The 17,546-nt window shown below is 43.5% G+C and overlaps 1 protein-coding gene across 3 annotated transcripts in view; it reads left to right on the top strand.

The window, feature by feature from the left end:
* The window catches only part of ALDH18A1 (aldehyde dehydrogenase 18 family member A1), a 46,984-nt gene that overhangs the window by 13,493 nt on the left and 15,945 nt on the right, over positions 1-17,546 (top strand). For 2 of the 3 annotated variants that reach the window (XM_082631299.1, XM_082631300.1), the window contains 8 exons: positions 2,389-2,603; positions 6,804-6,953; positions 7,042-7,146; positions 10,889-11,047; positions 11,466-11,556; positions 15,390-15,514; positions 16,474-16,618; positions 17,303-17,376. In XM_082631299.1, coding sequence (XP_082487425.1) covers positions 2,389-2,603; positions 6,804-6,953; positions 7,042-7,146; positions 10,889-11,047; positions 11,466-11,556; positions 15,390-15,514; positions 16,474-16,618; positions 17,303-17,376 — 1,064 coding nt within the window. The remainder of the gene's footprint in view (positions 1-2,388; positions 2,604-6,803; positions 6,954-7,041; positions 7,147-10,888; positions 11,048-11,465; positions 11,557-15,389; positions 15,515-16,473; positions 16,619-17,302; positions 17,377-17,546) is intronic. The other variant, XM_082631301.1, reaches the window with a different exon arrangement.

Genomic DNA, 17,546 nt, shown 5'->3' with positions numbered 1-17,546 from the left:
GTTAAGACTCCGTACTTCCAACGCAGGGGGTGTGGGTTCGATCCCTGGTCGGAGAACTAAGATCCCATATGTCACGCTGCCAAAAAAACACACCTTGTTCGTAGATGTGGCCTCTTCTTGAATTTTATCAGCCCTGATCTGCTGTGACCCAGTTGCCTGCCGCCAGAATGACCCTTGACTGCCTGGCACCAAGCCACGCCACCCTCCTCTGCTGATACAGACTGCAGATCAGGAGTTTCATTCATGCTAGTCTGGCCTGGTAGGACTGACCTGCTTGCCACCACCTGTGTCCCTGAGGTTCCCTCTCAGGCTGCCCACCCATGCTCAGCACTTTGCCAGGCCAGGACATGCCCTGCAGTACACAGGAGAGAAAAGTAGGCAGCAGGCCTAGTTCTGACAGCTGTCAAAGAGACACGTGATACTTGGGTGCAGCTCTGAGCTCTGCATACAGCCACTGATGATCCCAGGTCCAAACCCCAGGGGAGTAAGTCTCTCCCTCTACCACCCCTCCCTCCACCAGGTCAGCGAGGCCAGAACTATTATATGGGTACAACTTTTAAGCATAGACTTAGGTGTGTGCATTGCTTAGGGTAATATTCCTGAAGGCGGGGCCAGGGCACCTATACTGATGAGCCTGATGGAGAAAGGGAGTTCTCCATGGAATGGCCCTCACAACACACCGGTGCTTTCGTCCCTGGGGCTCCCCCCGCAGGAACAGGGCAGCCCATAGCAGGGGTGTCAAGCCCCAGTTCTATCCCAGATGATGGGCTTATTGTGCAGCTCTCTGCTGGGAACTGGACTGCAAGCCTATTGTTAAAAAAGACCTGCATCGTCTGTCTTGTTTCTCCAGCAGACTTGAAACATTGTCACTTAAAGAAACAGTTATTTAAGAGAGAGAAGGAAAGACTCTTTATGACTTCATTTAAAATGTTCTTTCTCAGTTTTGTGCGTGAAGGAGGCAGAGAGGGAGGAGAACAGGGATCTTCTCGTCGGTGAGAATAGGATTCTGCCTGCTTTACCCACCATTTTTGTAGCATAGAGAGAGACAGTGGATGCTTGATTACAGCTAGACGGGTCAGAGTGGTCAGGCGTTAGAGGCACTGGGTAGAGAAGTTCTGAGAAGTCTGTCTGTAAATATAAAGGGAGGTGATAACGGTTGATTCAAGTGAAGGAAGTTACTCTGTAGTAATACAGTTATAGAAGAATAGTCTGAAAGGTGGCTCGGAATGATTACTTTAGTAACTCATTCCAATATTTATTAACGTCTGTAGTGATACCTAGAGAACGTGTTGTGGGGGAAGGCAGTCAGCAGTGGTGAAGAGGTTCAGTGCCTGACATTCAGCCGTGACAGATTTTCAGCTTTTTAATCAAGTTTGGTTTTTTGTTTTGGTGGGGGTTCTTTTGGTTTTTTGTTTTCATTTTTGTTTTGCCTCTTACAAATTTTGTTCCATGCTACAAGAAAAAAGAATCAGGACAGAATTGATTAGGGGCAGATGTCTAAAGGGATACAAAGAAGTATCTGACTCCAACGTTACTTTCCCTTCAGAAAGTGCTCCAGTTTCTTTCATCATTGTTACAGGCAATTTGTAGGGAGATTAGCTATGATTTTTTATTACTTAATACCAGTTACTTTGTTCTGTATTGTCTTAGCTAATCAGACTCACTTTTTTTTAATAGCGGTGTGGTTTCTTTAAAAGCACACATATTTTTCTGATTATGAAAGCAATGCATTTTTACTGCATAAATTTGGAAAACAAAACAAGAATAAAGAGGAAAAATAAATCACCCATAACCCCATCATGAGATAAAATAGTAATATTTTTATTTATTTATCTTTTCCTATGCATTTAGACATGTATGTGAAACTAATATATGAGCATTTTCCTGTGTTATTGAAAATTCTAAACGTATTTAAATCTTTCTGCCCTTTTTTGGACGTTTACTCTGCTTCTATTTTTCCTGTTATAAATAATACTGATGAATAGCCTGCTGATAAATCTCTTTGTCTCCATCTCTGATATGTTCGTTAAAATAAATTTCTGAACATGGAATTGCTGGATCAAAGTTGTGAACATTTTTAAAGCTTTTGATATATTTTGCCAACATGTCTTCAGGGAAAAATGTTTCATTTAAATTATTGACCAGCAGTGTTTGAGTGTACCTGTCACCTGTCACCTGTGTACTGGGTACAAACTCCACACAATACTAGAATAAAACATGCTAGATCAGTGTGGCTTTTGATATACTGGTTTTACGCAGTTAAGAATGATAAAGCTATTTTTTGGCGGCCAAACTGGTTACTATTTTGCATGCATATTTTCAATGAGAAATTATATTGTGTATTTCTATCCTTTTTTTCTTGCATTTGACTTTGTTCGGGGGCTGCAGGTCGTGTCCAGCCTTCAGCCATCAGACATGTTCGTTCTTGGAGCAACATCCCCTTTATCACGGTACCCCTCAGTCGTACGCATGGCAAGTCTTTTGCCCACCGCAGTGAGCTGAAGCATGCCAAGAGAATCGTGGTGAAACTCGGAAGTGCCGTGGTGACCCGAGGGGATGAATGTGGCCTGGCACTGGGGCGCCTGGCATCTATTGTTGAGCAGGTAATTGCCAAGATGGAAAATTCAGCTGAACTAAAACAAAATCTGCGTTTTAAGCTGTCATTTCAGGTTTCTCAGCTCGTAAAAATAATTCTAATTTGAGAACAGTAGATTTCAACCCAGTCTGAAAACTCTGTTTCCTGATGAAGGTGCCACTGGGAGACAACATCCCAGGACAAGCAGGGGGGTGTCAAGGAGTGGAGTTGGTTTCATGCAGTTCATCCCTCAGGCTTCTTAGTGAGAACTAGCTGTGTATGTCAGTGATTCTCAATCCTGGCTGCACATTAGAATCGCCTGAGAGGCCTGGAGGTGCCTGGGCTTCACAGTCAACCATTTAATAAGTATCTCGGGATGGGGCTCAAGCATCTGTGTTTTTAAAGTTCCCCAAGTGATTGATATGTAGTCAGGGTTGAGTACCCAGATGGACTTGTGTGAATATTGAGCTTTTTTTTTTTTTTCTGTTTTGCTGGGCTTTATCTTTTCTAGTTAGCCTAGTAATCTTGAAATAAGTATGAGCTATCATTGCAAAGATTTCCCAAGTTCAGATTATAGTAAAAGGACTTATCAAACTCCACAGAGAATACCCATATAAGGCTTTCATTTAAAGGCAAAGGGATACAAGGCCACAGAGGGAGTGTAAGCAAGCATTGAGGGTCTGAGAGACATCCTATGCACAAGCCCATCTCCCACCCACCAGGGTCTTTTATTTGCACAGAGACCACACTCTGTCTCCAGACTGAATCACCAAAAGATCTGTGCAAGGAATCTTGACTTTGGAAGGCCTCACAGCGGAAGTTTTCAGTGGGAACTTTATGCCCCACTGGCCATGGAGTCAAACCAGGCTGACCACTGATAGTTTATCAGTAAAGAAACTGACCTTCAGGGTCATCATGGGAGTTTTGGACTTTAAATATCACATCACAAATCCCACTACCTTTATCTTTTCCAAGAGCAGGGATCAGCAAACTTTTTCTGTAAAAGGCCAGGTACTAAATATGTTAGTCTCTGTAGGCTGTACAGTTTCTGTCTCAGCTACCATTGTAGCTGAAACAACCTTAGACAATACATAAATGAACAAGCATGGCTGTGTTCTGATAAAATTTTATTTTCAATAACAGGCACAGGTCAGATTTGACCTGCAGGCCATAGTTTGCCAACCCCTGACCAAGCGTCAAAAAAACCAAACATCCAGGTATCCTGGAGATAAAGCTAGAGCTTTTCCATTCTAGCTGTAATTCAGCTCTATCTTCCATAGCCGTATTTTCAGTTTTAAAAAACAATTTTGGGGCTTCCCTGGTGGCACAGTGGTTGAGAGTCCGCCTGCCAATGCAGGGGACACGGGTTCGTGCCCCGGCCCGGCAGCTGGGCCCGTGAGCCATGGCTGCTGAGCCTGCGCATCTGGAGCCAGTGAGAGGCCCGCGTACCACAAAACAAAACAAAACAAAACAATTTTGCTGGAGTTGGTATTAGAAAACTACTAACCTGAAATTTGATGGAATTTTCTTCATATATTTTCTGTACTAAGCAATTATTATCAAATCTGCCTTTCAGATTGAGTCCCTCAGATCAATTCAGTGTAACAAATATTTATCAAAGGGCTACATTGTGAGGGCCTTAACAGACCTCTAACAGTTGTCTCTGCCCTTGAGGAGCCAGACTGGGACTCCCAAAATAATTAGGTGATTGTTCAAGACAGGTAATATCCAAATGAGAGGGCACAAATGACAGTGGCTGACAGATCCAGAGGTGGGAAGGCCAAATGAGAGTGTGGTCATTCTTGGGACTTCCTAGGAGAGCTGAGACTCAGGGTGGGCCTTTGTGACTGATAGGATTTGCACCAGCAGAGGGGAAATGTTCCATGCTGCTAAGTGCACATTGTGAATGGTGCCCCTGGAATTGTGTAGCCTGATGGTTCTGGGGACGGGGAGGCTCTACAGGTAGTTTCCAGGTCGGAGACAAAAGCAGGAATGAGTATGGCATGCTGATGGGCCAGAGAGGAGGTGAGCTTGAAAGCAGTGGTGGTGATCTCATCAGGGAGAATGTGTATAGTTCCATTAGGCAGGGCTTTGAAACCAGGTAGAGGACTTGGGGTTCAGTCTAGGAGGAAGATTGAAGATTTTGAGCAAAGGAGAAACTTGATGAAGACAGTGGGGAGAACCTGGTAATGGTTTGCTTAGGTTGCCAGCTCTCCTTCTGGGGACACCCCTGGACCTTAAGGAACAGTTTTCTAGATCAGTGCAGTACTAACATATGGAGTCAACTGTCTTGTCCAAGGCATCTGATCGTGTTAGATGGACTCTGGAGCTGACTTAAAGAGGCTTCCATTGGTCAAAGATGGGAATATCTGAACATCAATAATTACTGCACTGAATTTAAACACATGAAATATGTTTAAATCTATGAATCACAATTATACTTTAAAAAAATTCATTGGTCATCTTGAAGGATTCTAGAGAACCTACTCATTTTGGAAACTGGTAAATAAAGAGAAAGAGACACATATCTGTGCTGCCTTTCATATACAAACCATACCTCAAGGTAGCCAAATATTTAATGAAGGAAAGTTTCCCTTTATGGAATTATTCCAGCCTGTAAATAAAGAAGAAATGCATGAATTAGAATATCAACATTTTATAGCCCCTAATGAATTAATAGGTCTTGGTGATGATCATCAACAGTAACTAACATCACAAAAAGAAAGACAGTCAGGCCTTATGTATCCCCTTGATGGACACCATGACCTGTAAAGAATTCTTGACAAAAAAAATCAAGCCTTCATACCTAACAGCAGTTTGCAGGAATACTATACCACAGAGACAGAAGCAGGAAAGTCAAGGCTGAGAAACCCTAAAGGACAAGTAACCCAGTTTCTTTAACAAATTACAAGGGAAAAAATTATAGAGAGGAACCTATGGATTAAAAGTGAATTAGGAGACACTTAACTAATTGCAATATGTGGGCTTAATTTTCATCTTAATTTGAGCAAGCTGAAAAAATTGGGGAAATGTGAACACTGACCAGATATTTGATATTAGGAAATTATTGAAATATTTTAGATAATGGTTTTGTGGAGGTGTGCATATACCCTCTGTTTTAGCAATTGCTTTCTGAAATATTTACAAATGAAATAATGTGTCTGGAGCCTGGGATTTCTATTAAAATAATGGTGGAGGGACTTCCCTGGTGATCCAATGGCTAAGACTGTGCGCTCCCAATGCAGGGAGCCCAGGTTCAGTGCCTGGTCGGGGAACTGGATCCCACGTGCCACAACTAAGAGTTCACATGCTTCAAGTAAAGATCCTGCATGCCTCAAGTAAAGATCCCACGTGCTGCAACTAAGACCCGGTGCAGCCAAATGAATACATAAATAAATGAGTATTTTTTAAAATAAATAATTAAAATAAAATAATGGTGGAGCTATAATAGGAATATTGGAGAGAGAAATTGGCCATGAGAGGTGGTTGTTGAAGCTGGGTGATGAGTACATAGGGCTTTGTAGTTCGATTCTTACCACTTTGGTTAAGTATGAAATTTTCTGTGATGATAAGTTATTTTTTTTAGATAATGGTCTATCATAGGTGTCTCCGAGTTCCTGAGCTAGGTTATAGGTTCAAGCATCAGGAGGAATGGACAGGTTAGGAATATTGAATCTTTGACTCTTTCATGTGGATCTGTCCTGGGTGGGAAACAAAGTAACCAAAACTGGTTCTAGGCAGACAGAGTGGAACAGCACTGTCCCTGGTCTAGCCAGAGGCAACGCATGAGAATCAGACATGCCCCAGAAACAGCTTTGTCTCCCCAGGTCATGCCTTAGAATTTGAGAAGCCATCTGCTAAGTTTATGTTGCAATTCCTGGCTCCAGACTTGTATTCTGGGCTTTATTTCCTGAAACAACTGGATCTTCCGCATTATAGACTCCTCCACATATCTTCAAGTCTTGTGGTTGCCAAACCTACCTACACACCAGAATCTCCTTATTAAAAACTTCTCATTTCTATCTGCCACCTACTTATCAGATTCAAGGAAGCATGTAGGACTCTGTATTTTTACCAGACAACCTGGGTGATACTTCCAGAGCCAGCCCAGTGCTGGTCTGTAAACCGGCATTTGGGATCCACTCATTAGTCCACCCTACCTGAATCTCTTGTGATGAGAGGAAAGAGATATTACAAGGACTTGTACCTTTTCCTTCCTCGATGTCAGGTGTCAGTGCTGCAGAATCAAGGCCGAGAGATGATGCTGGTGACTAGTGGAGCTGTAGCCTTTGGCAAGCAGCGCTTGCGCCATGAGATCCTTCTGTCTCAGAGCGTGCGGCAGGCCCTACACTCGGGGCAGAACCAGCTGAAGGAGATGGTAAGTGCGGCTTCCCCACCCCCTGTAACAGGGTCCTCAGGCCTCCTTCCCTCGCCCCAGCCACACCTTGTCTGTTGGCATGTTACAGGCAATTCCAGTCTTAGAAGCCCGAGCCTGTGCAGCCGCCGGACAGAGTGGGCTGATGGCCTTGTATGAAGCCATGTTTACCCAGTACAGCATCTGCGCTGCCCAGGTGAGAGGCTGACCTCCACAAGGGGGGTGTGGGACCTGTGAGGGTGATTCCCGTGGAGCAAGGTGATATGAGCAGGGCTCTGGAGCCAGACTGCCAGGATACAGTCTCAGCTTCACCACTTGCTAGTTGGGAGATCTGGAGAAAGTTTTTAAGTCTAACCTTTTTGTGTCTCAGTTTCCTCATCTGAAAAATGAGGATGTCATCAGTGCCTACTGCAAACAGTTTTTGGAAGGGCTCAGTGAGAAAATATATGAAAAGCATTTAATATGTCTGTTAAATAGTACTTTCTCAATAAGTGTTAGCTCTTGTTGTTATACAAATAACTCTTAGGACTACTGCAAGTACTGATACTTCTGAAGATAGAAAGGTTAGATATCTTTATTTCATTGGCTTCTTTGACTTCAGCTGGCTTGTTTCTCTTTGCACCTGGTTGCCTTATATAATAGATATCTACTAAGTGTTGAAGGGAAATGCTGGTGGTTGGTTGTTTTTTGTATTTTTAATTATTTATTTATTTTATTATTTTTTTTTTTTTGGCTGCGTTGGGTCTGCGTTGCGGTGCACGGGCTTCTCATTGAGGTGGCTTCCCTTGTTGCGGAGCACGGGCTCTAGGCTCGCAGGCTTCAGTAGTTGTGGCTCGTGGGCTCTAGAGCACAGGCTCAGCTCAGTAGTGGCGCACAGGCTTAGTTGCTCTGCGGCATGTGGGGTGTTCCTGGACCAGGGCTCGAACCTGTGTCCCCTGCATTGGCAGGTGGATTCTTAACCACTGCGTCACCTGGGAAGCCCGGTTGGTTGGTTTTTAATTCATTTAGCAAATATTTATTGAGCACCATGTGTACCAAGGAGTCTGTTAGACATTGGGGATACTGCAGTGAACAAATCAGCCATGTTCTAGTCCTCATGGAACTTAAAAATTTTTAGCGGTTCCCCCCTGAATGTGCTAGAACCTTCTTTCTACATTATTTCTTTTTTACCTAAATTTCCAGAATATTTTCAGTTGTGTTTTTAATCAGCTATATAACTACACACTAAATAGAAACGTCTAAATATCACAAAACAACTGAAAAAACCTTACTCCCCAAGTTACTTTCAAATTTGCTGCCTCTGATCCTATCATTTACACAGATGTTATTATACACAGATGATGTTATGTATACAGGTTTGGCTCTTGCATTTCCTATCACTTTTTCTGTTCTCCATTGTTTTTTTTTAATTTATTTATTTAATTTATTTATTTTTGGCTGTGTTGGGTCTTTGTTGCTGCCTGTGCGCGGGCTTTCTCTAGTGATGGCGAGCCTGGGCTACTCTTTGTTGCGGTGCACGGGCTTCTCATTGCGGTGGCTTCTCTTGTGGTGCGTGGGCTCTAGGCGTGCGGGCTCAGTAGCTGTGGCTCACAGGCTCTAGAGCGCAGGCTCTGTAGTTGTGGCGCACGGGCTTAGTTGCTCCGTGGCATGTGAGATCTTCCTGGACCAGGGCTCGAACCCGTGTCCCCTGCATTGGCAGGCGGATTTTTAACTGCTGCGCCACCAGGGAAATCTCTCTCCATCATTTTTAAGTTGTAATCCACAGTGATGTTCTGGTATTATACCAGAGTGTCCTTGAGTAAGGGAGCTGAAACAGAAAGGCATGGACTTGGACACTTTTGTTTGTGGCTGGGACCCCACTCTCTGTAATCTTAGACTTTTTTTTTCGGTTACATAAATGCAATGGAAATCTCAATTTTTGTCTCCTTTTATTATCAGCTCTTTTTTCCTCCATAGTGCAATAACAGTTTTAGTCTTTAATTTTTTTTAAAGTGCATGGAGCCAGGTGAGGAAACTTAGATCCAGGAACTATGCTTTTGTTTTGTTTTGTTTTTTCCCAGGTATGATACTTCTTGAGGTGTTTTGTTCGTTTGTTTGTTTTAGTGAAAGTATCATTAAAAATACTGTACATTAGCCGTTGTTTTTATTAATATTGTTGTAAAAGAGCTCTGTGCCCTCCAGTTTCCAGCAAGCCTTCATCCAGGGGCCCCTTCACTCCCACACCTTTGCCTTCCCCATGATCTGATCTGTAAGAAATCTGTACCTTTGCACCTTATCCTGTGGTTCCTTGTTTTCTTTAGTAATCTTGTTTTGAAGACCATTATCAGGGGCTTTTGAAAATCTCCCATAAGTTGTTTGTCAGATTAAAGACTTAAACAAGGACAACAGCTGTTTTTCATTCATAGAAATGAAACTTATTTGCATCCTAACAGATTGCCCTTCTCCAAGCACATACTTTTCTCTCTGGTCTCTTGTCTCCCATGTCTTGTTTGTTAAGCTGTTGGAGCCACAGGTGTTTTCAATGGACCTTTATACCTCCTGCTTGCCTCTCCTACACACACGTGTTTACTTTTATTGTTTGACCTTCCACCACCAGAACCAGGATCTATATATTCACCTTTTTCCCAGGCCTTTTTCCTACAGAGCTAAACTTCCTGAAAGGACATTCACGATCTAACCCATTCCATCTTCCCCAAATCATCAACATTTTTATTCTGCATCCCAACAGCTAGTACAGGGTCTGGCATTTCAGAGGTCCTCACTAACTTTTTTATCACATGAGTGAGTAACTTACTTCCCTTGGTGATGTTATCATTTTGTCTTCTTCGCCCACATTTTCCATATCATTAAGGCCTGCTGTCATCTTCTCAGTTACCACAGCCAGACCCTAGTTCAGGGCTTAACCATTCCCACTTGGACTGTTTCAGTACCTTCCAAGAATTCTTGGCCATCTGCCTCCAGCCTTTTCCTACTTCCGCGCTGCCCTACATCACAAGAACCCTCTTCCATGAACGTTGCAGGGATTTCACTGAAACATTTATTCCTGAGCTTCAGAGTTCGTTACCATTTTGTTTCTTGCTGTCACCCCCCCTTTATCTTTCTCTCCTGCTAAACAGTGCCTAGTACCCTGATTCAAGCCAGGGAGTGGAGCTGTTAACCGGCCCCCACACCCGGCTCTCCACTCTGCCTTTGAGCAGCTTGTGTGCATCCCGTCCCCTGAACGAAGTTATGTCAGCCCTTCTTTCAGTTTGTGACTAAAGACTCACCTCCATAAACCTCTCAGACTCATCCCACTTGACCGTGTCTTTGGTGACTCTGGCAGTGGTCAGCCACAGAGCAAAAACAGGAACAACATGGCCCTATTCCATGTGGTTTAATACATTTTCCAGGCAGAGTAACCATTCAGTCACTCACTCACCACATGTTTCAGCACCTACTATGTATGGCCAGACTTTGAATCAGATGCTGGGATACAAAGATATTTTAGAAATTTATGGCAGTCATTACTCCCTCCAGTATCCCTCTAAAGTAGATACATTCATTTTCTTAATTTTGTAAACGGACGAGATTTCATAGCTCTCTGAGAATTAAAGTACTTTTGCAAAAGTCTTAAGCATCCTAAAATAAATCTTCCAGGTGATTGTAACTTTTTTCCAATCTCCTAAAGAATGGACAAGTCTCCGAAGATGTGTGTTCCGTTCTGAACTGTATGGGATCCGAGGAACCTAGAGTTTAACTCTTCTACTCTTAGCGTCCTTTGGATGCTGTTCCTCGAAAGTTCATCATTTTCCTGTCTCCTGCGTTTTCAATCTCTTTAACCCTTTTATTTTTATTTATTTTTTAACATCTTTTTTGGAGTATAATTGCTTTACAATGGTGTGTTAGTTTCTGCTCTATAACAAAGTGAATCAGCTATACGTATACATATATCCCCATAGATTTTGGTGACCAATTTGGATTTCCACGATGAGCAGAAGCGCCGGAACCTCAATGGGACACTTCATGAGCTCCTCCGAATGAACATCGTCCCCATTGTCAACACAAACGATGCTGTTGTGCCCCCAGCAGAGCCCAATAGCGATCTCCAGGGGGTAAATGTGGGTAAAGTATTACCGAGGGCTGAGCATGCTGTAGACACTAATGCCATGCTATGCTGCATGTACTAACACCGGACATTGGGCATAAACAAGATGGAGAAATGGGGAGAGAAGCTGGCATCCTGGAGCAGTGGCTGCATAAGCTCTTCTGAAGACAGGGGGTTTCGTTCAGCTGGGTGAGGCGCAATAGTGATTTAAGGTGGTGCTGTGAGCATGGCTTGTGTATGTCTGTGGATAGAAGGGTGCATGTTTGGAAAGGGAGTTGCCAGTAGGCATGGTGTTTTGCAAACTGAAAGGCCTGTAAAAGCTGTCATGCACATACTCAGGGTTGTTCATTTTTCCTGCCAGAGCCTAGCTGAGTACTTCCGTGAACTTCTTTTTGAACTGCAAAGCTCACGACTTTTTACCTGCATTTTAGGTTATTAGTGTTAAAGATAACGATAGCCTGGCTGCCCGTCTGGCTGTGGAAATGAAGACTGACCTCTTAATTGTTCTTTCAGATGTAGAAGGTACAAAGTAATGCCTTTTCTTTTTATCCAGTCTTTGTTTTAAATACTACATGTGTGAGCACATGAGTTCCCCTCTTTGTTTGAGTGCTTCTGATCTTTTTAACTGTGGACCATTATTTTCTGAGCCATATGGTCTGAAAAGGGTTTTATGATTCAAAAGAAGGTGGGGGTGGTCTGGGAGATGAAGTTTGAATGCTGAAATGTTGTTATTTCCAGGCACTTTAATGTTTTTTTTATAACTGCTTTATGGAGATACAATTCACGTAACATATAATTCACCTATTTAAAATTTATATTTCAGTGATTTTTAGTATATTCATACAATTGTTCAACCCTCACCACAATTTAGAACATTTTTTATCACTCCATCAAGAAACCCATACCCATTAGCAATCATTGCTCACTTCCCCTGAAACTCTCCTCTCCAGCCCTTGGCAACCTCTAATCTACCTTCTGTCTCTGTTGATTTGCTTGTTCTAGACATTTTATATAAATGTGATCATACAGTATGTGATCCTTTGTGACTGGCTTCTTTCACTTAATGTTTTCAAGGTTTATTGATATTATAGCACGTATTAGTACTTCATTTATTTTTACTGCCAAATAGTATTCCACTATATAGATATACTACGTTTTATTTACCTACTCATCAGCTGATAGACATTTAAGCTATTGTGACTAATGCTTCTGTGAACATCTGTGCACAAGTTTTGGTGTGAAGATGCTCTTTATTTTACTTAGGAGTAGAATTGCTGGATCATATGTTTAGCCTTTTGAAGAAATACCAGCCTGGTTTCCAAAGCAACTGCACCATTCTGCATTTTCCCAGCAGTGTATGAGGGTTCTGGTTTCTCCACATCCTCACCAACACTTCCCTCTTGGTATCTGCCTTTTTGATTATAGCCATCCTAATGGGTGTGAAGTGATACCTCATGGGGGTCTTGATCACTTTTAGTTTTAATGTAAATCACAAGACACATTATTTTAAATTGGAGCCACTGCAGAAAATCCAGGCTGTATGGCCACTGTGTTCTTCTGTGTTAACTCTTTTCCTCTCTGCTTTCGCCTTCTTCGTGGAGGGGACCCTCATGGCTCCAACTTGGCTCTCCATTCACTCTTCTCACTTTCTTAAGCTGTTCCCGTTTTACATTTTGACCCATAGATATGGTAGATGTGTCTAAAATAGGCCAAACCTACAGGATCCCAAAAGTCACCCATTACATTCCCAGGAAGTCAGAAAAACCTATTTAGTTCCCTGCCCACACCCATGGCAGGTTAACATGGCAGGACTTGTTCCCCAGTTTACGCTTCAGCAGCATAAGTGAAGGACAGGGGGCTGCCTGGTGGAGGCAGGGACAGGTACCAGTGCTGTGATCTGTCTTCTGTGCACGTGGAGGGTCAGAGATCTCATACTTACAAATCAGTATCTTTACCTGTATGAAGTCTTGGTACCATGTTTATTCACTATAAATTTGAAGTCTCAGGATAGGAACAACTAAGCTGGGGTAAGAGTAAGCCACTCTGGAGAACAAGGCATTTTGGTTAGTCACAAGATTTTTTTTCAACTTCTGATGTGTACAAATACTGTGCTAGGTGTTTTATAAATGTCAATTTATTCACCCTTGTAGCAACCCTGCAAAGTAGGTAGATTAGCCTATTATTCAGATGAAGAAATTAAAAATTGAGTTCACATTAGTTAAATGGTTTATTCAAAGTCACATAGCTAGTACTTGAGAGAGGCTGGTTTCGAATCTAAATCTTTTCAGTTTAAAAATCTACACTCTTCTCTCCTATACTGCCTAGCAAGGCAAAGGATATGAGTTTGAGAGATCAATATATAAAATCCAACTTGAACTAGACTCTAGTAAACCTTAGTTTTAATGCAGCCTCAAACACCAAAACTGGTCGTTGGCAGGCTTGTGCTTTTAACTCTGATTAGTTATCCACTGAATATTGATTTTTAGAACAATATCTGAATTTTAAATATGCTCTTGGTAGGTTTGAGAGCTGCTATAAAGAAGAAGAGGAGGAGGCAGAATATCGGAATGCTAGGAACTCCTAGGCGTCTCTGGGGGTTTGCCTTAGAATTGTCCAGTACTACTCATGATCTCATAGCATAGTGCCTTCTGAGAAGAAGCCAGCAGAAGATCCTGGGAACTGTGGGGTGCTGGGTTGAGGCGGATAGGGGTTGTGAGAGGTTATTTCTCTCTCCCTGTAATTGCTGCTCGTGGTTTGCACTATTTTGTTGTGCACTGGACACTGATGTCCTCACTGCTCTGATTCACTTACTCTCCTAGAGAGGATGCACGTGGCACAGTTGTGTTAAAGATTTGGAATAGGGCTTCCCTGGTGGCGCAGTGGGTAAGAATCCACCTGCCAATGTAGGGGACACGGGTTCGAGCCCTGGCCTGGGAACACCCTACATGCCACAGGGCAGCTAAGCCCGTGTACCACAACTACTGAGCCTGAGCTCTAGAGCCCGCGAGCCACAACTACTGAGCCCACGTGCCACAACTACTGAAGCCTGCGCGCCTAGAGCCCGTGCTCTGCAACAAGAGAAGCCACTACAGTGAGAAGCCCGTGCACTGCAACGAAGAGTAGCCCCTGCTCTCCGCAACTAGAGAAACCTCATGCACAGCGACGAAGACCCAACACAGCCAAAAATAAATAAATAAATTATTAATTAATTTTTTTAAAGAAAATTTGGAACAGTGGCGCACAGGGGTATATTTTAGCACAGGAAAAGCAGTAACTTAAAAACCAAAAACATCACTGCCTAAAATGTCCTTCAGCCAGTTCCTGACCATGAGCAGTTCCTCCCTGTCTGTGTCCCCCTTAGACCTTGACATGACTCCATTTTCTCAGGCCCTCTTTTCCCCTTCTAAGGCTCAGACACATTCTTCTTTGAAGTGAAATTGTGAGGATTTTTAATCTCGGATGGTATGCATGTAACATTTTGTGTACCTCTTATTTTATGTCACGCTACTCAGTTATAAAGAGTACACAGGGGCCTCCCTGGTGGCGCAGTGGTTGAGAGTCCGCCTGCCGATGCAGGGGATACGGGTTCGTGCCCCGGTCTGGGAGGATCCCATATGCTGCGGGGCGGCTGGGCCCGTGAGCCGTGGCCGCTGGGCCTGCGCGTCCGGAGCCTGTGCTCCGCAACGGGAGAGGCCACAACAGTGAGAGGCCCGCATACCGCAAAAAGAAAAAAAAAAAAAAAAAAAGAGTACACAGGCTTTGTGGTGACAAATCCAGACTGAAAGGCCAGTAGTCATGCGCTCTTCTGCTGACTCAGCCTAACCTCCAGAAAGGCGTACCCATAATGTGGGGAGTGTAATGTGACTGTTTCAAAGGGTACTGTGAGAGCTAATGAGAACGTGTTTCCTACGTCATGCCCTTTCAAAGAGTCACATTAAACAGTATACAGCTGCTGCACTGTTTGCGCAGAAGCCACTCATCTTTTTCAGGTGCATCCTTAAGGTTCAGCATTATAGCAGAAATGGCAAAGGTGAGGATAGCTTCCCTGTAGACTGTGGGCAGGGCCAGTAAATTCTGTGTCAGGGATATGGCCGTGCTCTGATGCTGGCAAACGTTCATTTATCAGGCACAGTTATAAAAGTACGTAAGGTGCGTCCTCCCGGAGCTGGTTTTCAGTGTGAGTAGACTCCACGAATCCCTTGACCTCTTCTCTTGTTCGAGCTGGTTGGAATAGCAGAATTTATCTGGATGAGTCGAGTACAGAATTGTTATAGTTGGCAGGTCCCTGTGGAGGTCTGTCTTGGGGGATGCTCACATCTGTTGAACAGCATTACCGACTCTTGTCCACTTTTTAGGCCTCTTTGACAACCCCCCAGGGTCAGATGATGCAAAGCTCATTGACATATTTTATCCCGGTGATCAGCAGTCCGTGACATTCGGAACCAAGTCCAGAGTGGGAATGGGTGGCATGGAAGCCAAGGTAAGAATCTGGTGCCTTTATTGCCTGTAACAATTTAAAAACCAAACTGTATTTTATCCTTCTTACTTTTGAAATTGAGGGCTGATGCACATACACACTTAAAGATACACATATCTAAATACAGGTTTAATGCATATTGTGTACCTGTATTTAGTCATGTCTTTCTATGTATTTTTATTAATATATTAAGCGTGTGTTCATATTATAACCTCCTCAAGGGCAGGGTCTATATTTTTTTTCATAATTCATAAATCCTCTAAGTGTTAATATTAGAGCTCAAATATTTCTTGATGAAACCTTTAAAAAGTTCTTCTCGGGCTTCCCTGGTGGCGCAGTGGTTGAGAGTCCGCCTGCCGATGCAGGGGATATGGCTTTGTGCCCCAGTCCGGGAAGATCCCACATGCCGCGGAGCGGCTGGGCCCGTGAGCCATGGCCGCTGAGCCTGCACATCCGGAGCCTGCGCTCCGCAACGGGAGAGGCCACAACAGTGAGAGGCCCGCATACCGCCAAAAAAAAAAAGTTCTTCTCTCCCATTAATTGTTCTAAGAAGTTATACCCTTTAGGTACAGAATCATACGTAGCAATGGCAGAGATGAGGACAGGAACCCCAGGTACAAAAGCTCAAGAGTACTCGTGATCAGATTCCAGTCAAGCAGCAAGCTGGCACAATAAGTCAAATGTAGAAGTTATGTGTCCCAGTACTAGAGAGTCTTAGAGAACACGCTGAGCACAAGGGGCAGATTGGTTTATCTTTAGACAACACATGCCAGGGTTGGGTTGGGAAGAGTGCATGGGCTGAGCGTGTCTTGAGAGCTTCTGAGCTGTGCAGAACCTTCCTACAGATAATTAAGTTGCTCAATATCACATTGTATTTTCTATGTTTTTGCATGTTTAAAGTGCAGGGGCCTAGACCCTACAAAGGTCTGAATCTCATCCATGGATCTAACTTCTCCCATTAGGTGAAAGCAGCCCTCTGGGCTTTGCAAGGTGGTACTTCTGTGGTCATTGCCAATGGGACCCACCCGAAGGTGTCTGGGCACGTCATCACAGACATTGTGGAGGGAAAGAAAGTTGGCACCTTCTTTTCCGAAGTAAAGCCTGCAGGTAAGTAGTTCTTCATAAAGTCCCATGGTCTGTGGATTATTGCTAGTAACTCCATGCCCTAGATGGAGTTGAAGACTGAGCTCTCCCTCTGGGAGGAGAGCTTACAAAATTCATGCACTAACATTATGAAATATGGTATAGTTTCGAACACTGCTTGCAAAACTGGATTCTACTTTGGTTTTGTAAAACTTATCTAACCTGCCTAACTAGGCCTCCTATTCTCACTACAATCACTAAGTTAAAGAATATAAGCATCCATCTTCTCAAGAAACATTTGCTAGGCCCATGCTGGATGCCAGATACTAATGAACACTAGAGATACAAAGATGCATAAGAAATAGTATGTGCTCTCTCAGGTGTTCACAAGGATAGCATTGCCATATAATCTACGTTCAGAAATGCAAATACATTAGAAAATGTAAGCCAAAGTGGAATTGAGAAGAACTCTAGAAGACATCAATCATATTGTCTGCCCCCAAAATGCAGACAGGTTCTTGTGTTTCTGCCTGAGTTAATCTGGTATGCTCTTCTGCCAGTTTATTGGTCAGAGTGATCTCTGGATGTGAAACAAGCACGCCAAGACCCTGAGTGTGTGCTCTGTGCCTGCAAGGAGCCCGTGCACGTCTGGGATAGTGAGGGGGCAGTGAGCTGACCGTGAGCTGATGTTTGCAAATGTTCTTGCAGGCCCTACCGTGGAGCAGCAGGGAGAAATGGCTCGATCAGGAGGAAGGATGTTGGCCACTTTGGAACCTGAGCAGGTAATACCCCTAGCTGATAGTTCTGTTAGTTTTCAGAGTGAGTCATAACTGTGAGGTTTAGTGCACAGTCAAGCCTGCTGTTTCCCCCTTTATTCCTCGAGTCCCGCAGAGTTAGATCTGAGTTACAACTCTGATTCAGATTTGTTCTGCCTTTTTTCTTTTTCTAAATT

This window comes from Mesoplodon mirus (assembly GCF_964341445.2).
Source record: "Mesoplodon mirus genome assembly, chromosome: 2".
NCBI classification, from domain to species: domain Eukaryota; kingdom Metazoa; phylum Chordata; class Mammalia; order Artiodactyla; family Ziphiidae; genus Mesoplodon; species Mesoplodon mirus.
The sequence above is the reverse complement of the archived record's forward strand: the minus strand, read 5'-3'. Positions and strand labels throughout refer to the sequence as shown.